The following is a 7751-nucleotide window of genomic DNA, read 5'->3' as shown; positions in this document are numbered from 1 at the left end:
TAAATAAATATTTTTTGTTATTTTAGAAGTACCTTATAGTCACAAATAAATCACAAAATTTCGTTAAAATCTGTATTGAATTTTTTGAGCTATCGGAGCTCAAAATGTCAAAAAAATGAAAAACTTCTTTTGTTTGGCGCCATTTTTAACTATGAAGAACCAAACGTTTTTTAATTTTTAAAATTTGTTTATATAGTGCTTTTATAGCTTAACAACATATCAAAAAATAAAATTGGCGTTTGCTTTCTTTGAAAAATAAAACAACTTCAAAAACAGGCAAAACACATCAATTGCAAATCAGAAAATGACTCAAGTAGTAGAAATGATGATTCAAAAGAAGAAATTACAGATGACACTAATGAAGATGTTCACAACCGTAGTTCAGTTTCATCTGATGAAGAAGATCAATCTGACTGTTGTAATCAAAAGACCAAAGGTATGGTTTTACGTGACAGGAATAATATCAAAAAGCCATCTCGTTATGATCCTTTCGTTATGTCTGCATTAAGTGAAGTACTTGAACCAGAGAGCTACAAAGATGCCATTCAAAGTGATGAAAAAGATGAATGGTTTAAAGCCATGAACAGTAAAATGCAGTCATTAAAGGAAAATCAAACGTGGTATTTGGTAAGTCTTCAAAAAGGTCATAAGGCAATACCATGCAAATGGGTCTACAAGGTAAAACACAATCCAGATGGTTCTGTTGAGCGTTTTAAAGCCAGGCTAGTAGTAAAAGGTTTTTCTCAGAAAAAGGGAATTGACTATGAAGAAACCTATAGTCCTGTAGTCAAAAGTTTAACTATAAGAACACTATTAAGTGTTGCTGCAAATGAAATGATGTCACTCATGCAGTTTGATGTGTCAACAGCTTTTCTATACAGCAAACTAGATGAAGATATTTACATGGAGCAACCTGAAGGTTTTAAAGATAATTCAGGAAGAGTCTGTAAACTCAAGCAAAGTCTCTATGGACTTAAACAAGCTCCAAAATGTTGGAACAAACGCTTTGCTGAATTTTTGAAAAAGAGACATTTCAAACAAAGCGATGCAGATATTTGTTTGTTCATTAGAATACAGGGAGGAAAGAAACTCATACTTGCACTGTATGTTGATGATGGACTAGTTGCAGGAACCGATAAAGAAGAACTAAAAATATTTAAAAAAGAATTAAAGTCAGAGTTCAAGATTACATCTAAACCTGCAAAATATTTCCTTGGATTAGAGATTAATCAAGATGGGAAGGGAAATATTAATGTCAGTCAGTCATCCTATACAAGAATGATTCTTGAAAAGTTTGGGATGAGTCAGTTTAAATCCTGTACAACTCCGATTTCAAAATCTGAGGAGTTCGATGAAAACAAAAATGAACATGAGGAAGTGAAATTTCCTTACAGATCAGCAGTTGGTGCATTGATGTACTTGATGACGGGAACAAGACCAGATATTGCATATGCAGTTGGAGTAGCATCCAGAAGTTTAGAGAAACCCAGCAAGTCCAATGTAGCACAAGTTAAGCAAATTTTCAGATATTTGCAAGGCACAACTGATGTCGGTATTGTTTACAAGTCTGGTCAAAACAATACACTTATAGCCTACAGTGATGCAGATCATGGGAGAGATAAATCTAGTGGAAGATCGACATCAGGTGTAATCAGTATGTTTGGAGGAAGCGGGATCAGTTGGTTTAGCCAACGTCAACCCTCAGTTGCGATTTCAACTACTGAAGCAGAAATCGTTGCCGCAAGTGAAGCACTTCGTGAAGTGATATGGCTCAAACGATTGTTGAACGACATTGTAGATCTAAAGAATAAGCCAGAAATTTTTGTCGACAATGAAGCAGCAATTCGTTTAGCACACAATCCAGAACTTCACAGAAGAACAAAGCACATCCACATTAGACATTTCTTTGTCAGAGAAAAGGTTGCAGAAGAAGAAGTTTCAGTTGAACGAGTTGCGACAGAACTTCAAGTTGCTGATGCTCTGACAAAACCAATGGTAGAACCAAGACTAAAGAATCTGATGTGTGCGATGGGTCTTCAGAACATTTAGGTAAGGTCATCTAATGTTTTAAATAAAATGAGAAGGCGTCAAGTTTTATGTTTTATATTAAAACATTATGATTTATAATATACATTTATTTTTCTTTGGACCAAATGTTCTTTGCTTTGTATGTAACTTCACTTTTTCCTTTTCTGTTGATCCGGTGGATAATAAACAAGTCGAGAACGTTGCTTGGTTTATTTCTCTTCTTTTAATGTCTTTCAATATTATATCAATTAATTAAACGATCTACGTAACAAGAAATTTAACATATATATATGTGTGTATGTGAGAACTCCGCTTAAGTTTCAAAGATTGTTCTGCCGGTCTATTTCATTTCTGGCTTTACATTTTTACCCGTTTTCAACAGTGGCTTAATCTGGGCTATACATTGATTTGCCAAGTTGTCAAGCATCCATTAACATCTTATTTTGGCGCATTTGAATTCATCAACTACCGGCTTGAAAGGTAGTTTTAAAACTGTTTTATGACTATGAAAAGCAAGCGAAGTCAAACACGCAGGCAGTCATTTTCTTGTATAACGGTTGATTAACAGCTTAGATAAGTTCAGCAGTTCTTTTTTGAGGAATTTTTTAAAGATAAGTGGTACCACCTGCCCAAACCTTTGATTGACTTTTGAAGCAAAGTTTAAATCATTTGAATCTTGAAGCCTCTCGCTGACAAGAGGTAAACATGGTGAGCATGTCACTTTTACAAAGATTTTTTCAGCTTGAACTTCATTTCGCTTCACTCCATCAACTCATCTAGATTCTGCAAAATTTTTCTACAATTTCGCGCTGAGTTTGTCAAAATAGTAGCGCCGTCCATAAATGGTTTTAGCGATGGCATACAAACACCTCCACCCAAGTTAATCTTTTAATCGCTTGCAACATCCAACATGACTTACTTTGTTAAAACAAACAGGGCTGGTGAAATTGAACAGTCCATAGCAATTCCTATTTTTAAATCGACCCAATCCTTAATGAAGTCGCTCAGGGTAAATAGAATCCTAAACCCGCTGAAATAGTTAATCAAAATGTCAATAATTTTACTTGGAACATGAAACATCTGGTAAAGCAACTTTCATAGCAGATTGTGCAGTAGTGCGCCATAAGGATTTGTTAGATCCAAAAAGACGACGTAAAAAATCAGTTTGTTTGTTTTTGCTCGTTGGATTGCTTTCCAAATCATTGATTCTTCCTTTTTTTACCGAGGTATCAACGTATTTATTCATCCTTAGAAAACTGTTAATCCGGTTGGCAATGATTACGAAACAGCGCTCCTCAATGATTTTTGAAAACAGATGGGTCTTGAGATCCGCTCTGAACTTCGCAAGTAATGGAGAAGTAGTCAGAGAAATAGGTAGAAAGTTAGAGAAAAGGACCAAAAAAAGCAAAAGCAGATTTGGCAAAAGAGTGTTTAACTCGAGTTAAGAAAAAGCGAGAACAAGAAGACGATCGTAAACCGGGGCGTTTAGGTTCAATTAATATATCTGATAAATACTTAGGAAATAATTTTGATTGAGACTTATACATAAACGTGCAAATTTTAAAACTATTCTATATTTTATAGGTAATGAACGATGAACAAATGAACGATGAAAACTCGTAAAACAAAATTGATCAAGGAAGAGCAAGCAAAGGAGAAGGCTTGATGATGTCATGATGATGATGATGATGGTGGCGTGATGATGATGATGATGATGATGACGTGTTGTGGCGCTATTATGGTAATGTGACGTTGATGTTTTACTGTAACAGGATAATCATGGTGGTGTGACGTCATACTGTGACGTTGTGGTTGGTGATGATGATGATGAGGAACATAATTTTCTGGACGACGGTTGTTATTATGGTTATTTTTAACACATTTAAAAAGCCTGACGATTATAATAATGACGTCACGATGATGATGATGATGATGATTATGATGATTTGTACTGAGAGGTGATGACGATGATGAAAATGATCTTCTCAACTCATTGATCACGCGATTGATTACGTCATCACGAACTGTTAATGTGTTTCAAACTGAATAATATTTTTGAATTATTTCCATAAGTTGAAGTTCATTCTTATCAATTTTAGTTTACAGACACACTGACGTGCATACCAGGTGAACACTGTGGAGGAGATTTTTCCAGGTTTTACGGCCATTACATCGCTTGCTACAATAAAAACCAGTACGGCAAATGGGTGCCTACAGGCAAATGGGATTACCTCTATACTTATTCTTATTATCCTTAGCTTTAACCATATTAATAGTTTTGTTGTTATGACGTTACGGTTCTTCACTCTGTTTTAATTTTAACTTTTGTTGTAATTGTAAAATTTGAGGATTATGGTGGCGGTTATTAATTGTTTTAGTGGTCAGATTCAATTCAACTGAACTTTGACTCAATTTTGGTTTGAGGACAAAGAAAAGCTCATGCATGATGTGCACGTGATGCTGCTGGGCGATTTGAATATTCATCTCGTGACACACTTTCAATCTGCTAATGGTTAACAACCAATGATGCCTGAACTTTGGTACACTTTTCGATGGTGGACAAAGACAGGCGAATAAATTATGCAAGCAACTTTGACGGTTGATCATGTTACAGTATGTATAAAAGAATGAAGAGGAAAGGACTATATAAACTCCGTCAGCTACAGAAAAGGTTCGACGGTAGATCCCAATTTAATTGATCGGTATTGAATTACAAATATCAAATAATAATAACAATAATAATAAGGGTAATAATAATAATAACGATAATAATAAGGATAGTAATAATAATAGAAAAGAAATTAATAACACGTTGATATTTTGGTTATTGAATTAGTTATTTTGAATTATTTATTGATCGTTGTCGAATATAGTTGATAATAAAATATAATCCATAACATTGTCTTTGTTTTAATAAATAGAATAATAACAAAGAAATGACACAACGCTTGAGAAAAGACTTGCGAGTGTGCGGAAAGGTCGGTCCGTACGCCCGGCAAGATGGGCGAAACATCTCTTTCCCCCGGCCCGAATATTCCGACCCTGAGGTCTGTAGGAGGTATTGTAGACCGACGAGTCTCGGCCAAAGAAGCGTTAGCCCGCATGAAGAAGGTGAAGGTGTGCGGTATCGAGCGGCTAGTGGCGTGTACGATCGCCACGGCGCTGATGACCGACACCGACCCTACCGTGTCGACGATCGCCGTCGCAGCAAGGACAGCGGCAACGACAAGCGTGTCGAGAAAAGAAGCGGCAGGAGGGAACGCCACAGCAACCTTCACGGCATCGTCGACGACAACGACAAAAATTCTACAATTGACACCCAACGTGGGGTCTTTTCTTTTTCAAGACAGGTTACAGGTCGAGAGCAAGTCGACAGTTGCATGGATCGGACACGGATGAAGATTCACCAGCATGTGATGGACCATCATTACCCTCCAGAAAGTCTAAAGTCAACGTTCAACGCATGGATTCGAACGTGGTGATCGTCCCAAGTTGCGTAGCTTTCTATTACCTGACAGGTTTGACGGTACAGGACGCCTGAGGACGTTCGTAAAAAAGTTTGGTATACGTGCAAGGTAAAACCGATGGAGTTCGGAAGATATTGAGGCACATCTTTCTTGTTTATCAACAGGTGAGCCTGCTCAGTGCCTTTGGGACCTGACAGGACTAGGATATCACGAGTTGATGTCGAAGCTTGAGGATCGTTTCGAGACGAGGGGTCATGAAAAATCGTACAGACACAAATTGCACGCTTTTCATATGAAACCTGGCGAGTTTTTCGGCGATTTGGCAAAAGTGACCAATTGCTTGATATCATTGGCATAACCAGGGGAACAGTCAGCATAAGCACGACAGCTTGCCAAAAATTATCTTGTCAGCCTCGGAGGATGCTGAGCTGGAGCTGAAGGTTTAGGAAAAAAAAAACAAAAAATACTCAGGTTCGCCCAACGATTTGAAGTCACAAGATCGTTGGCTAGTTTTTTTAACAGGTCCAATATTCAGGTCATGGAACCAGAATATCAAACCAGAGGGTCGCAAACGTTAGAGCGGCAAATGACAGAACTTTGTCGAATGTTTGAAGAGTTCCATTAATAATAATAAAGAAATGACCCAATGCTTGAAAGAAGACTTGTGAGCGTGCGGAAAGGTCGGTCCGTGTCCGCACGCCTGGCAAGAAAGGCGAAACATCTCTTTTGCTCGGCCAGTATATTCCGACCCTGAGGTCTGTAGGAGATATTGTAGACCGACGAGGTTTGGCAAAGAAAGCGACCGCCCGCGTGAAGAAAGCCAAGGTGTGCGGTATCGCGCGGCCCCCGGTGGCGTGTACGATTGCCACGGCGCTGATGACCAACACCGATCCTACCGTGTCGACGATCGCCGTCGCAGCGAGGACAGCGGCGACGACGAGCGTGTTGACGGAAGAAGCGGTAAGAGGGAACGCCGTGGCAACATTCATGGCGTCAACGGCGACGACGAAAATTCTACATAATGTTTCTCAATTTGTTTGTTGAGTTAACTAATTTTACTCGCTTTACTTATTATTGCTTCTAGTCTTCCATAATTGTCATCTATGATGTTGGTTGGTCATTCAATAACGTACATTACACTTGCAACCATTATTGATATTTGTTAATAACTAACCACTACTATTTAAATAAATAAATTTGTAAATTTTAAACAAACGAATATTATTTGTTTGTTTGTTCTGATTTAACGGCTTTGAAGCTCTTATAATGGTGCTATCGAGATTAGCTTATTCTGTATTTTTTTAAATTATTGTCAGTTAATCAATACCCTTTTAATTTTCATTCATTTATTAATTTGCTGGTCCATTTATTTATTTTCAAGTATGATTATCCTTATGAATGTCCAGACCCATCACCACCGGCAGGGAAATTTAAGCACTGAAGCAGGGCCAATTCTAGATATACGTAAAACCCTTACCTGGCTAATCGTAACGTTTAAAAAGCCCACAGAGCGACATCATCCATACCGGTGCAGTGCAAAAGGACCGACCAAGTTTACTATCCGACTCCCACCCTGCGCATATATTGGGAACCGTAATTATTGCTGCTTCCACTTTTTATCTTTCTTTTTTTTGACTATTGGGATTATGAGGTTCCCCTACAAAAAATTCTTGGCACACCTGAAAATTCTTTATTTTGAAAGATACTTTTACTTTTTGGCAACCAGGCCTCCACCATGCGATTCGCTATTAACAGACACTCTTACACGCCTCTGAGGATTTTCTTTAATGTGACTATCTCCTCTTTGACAACCTGGGCTTCATCGTGGAGTTTGCCCACAATAGCCGCTCCATACGCCACTGAGGATTTTTCTTATTGTGACTACTATTTATTTCCTTTTTGGCGACCAAGCATCTATCAAAGGGTTCACCCACGTCATAGTTCTACGCAGAGTTTTAAAAATACTTTGAAATGGCTTAGGCCTAAAGTTAGAAAAAAATTCAACAAAATTTTTAAGCCACAGTTTGGCAGCGGTTTAACTAATTCTAGGCATTGCTTCAAAAATGTACAAGAGCGTCAAAACTTTGTTGATAACAAAAAGAAGAAACATGAAGACATCGTGAAACGGAAAAAGTCGATTATAGAGAATAACGATGTTTTGTTTCGATCCACACAAATTTCAGTAAAAAAAGAAACATAAAGATGATAACAAAGAGGAAAAAAGAGCTTAAGTTTATTTTAGCAAATGATGGAGTT

The 7751-nt window shown here is 37.6% G+C and overlaps 1 protein-coding gene across 1 annotated transcript; it reads left to right on the top strand.

Moving 5' to 3' along the window:
- Positions 1-4964: 4964 nt before the first annotated feature.
- Positions 4965-6517, top strand: HELRODRAFT_184210 (hypothetical protein; the record flags this gene model as incomplete). Its single annotated transcript, XM_009018510.1, has 4 exons — positions 4965-5352; positions 5660-5823; positions 5987-6068; positions 6234-6517. 4 exons carry the CDS (start codon positions 4965-4967, stop codon positions 6515-6517), a joined length of 918 nt encoding a protein of 305 aa, XP_009016758.1.
- Positions 6518-7751: the final 1234 nt, after the last annotated feature.

This window comes from Helobdella robusta, assembly GCF_000326865.2.
Source record: "Helobdella robusta unplaced genomic scaffold HELROscaffold_214, whole genome shotgun sequence".
NCBI classification, from domain to species: domain Eukaryota; kingdom Metazoa; phylum Annelida; class Clitellata; order Rhynchobdellida; family Glossiphoniidae; genus Helobdella; species Helobdella robusta.
Note: the sequence above shows the minus strand (reverse complement) of the source record. Positions and strands in the feature narration are given on the sequence as shown.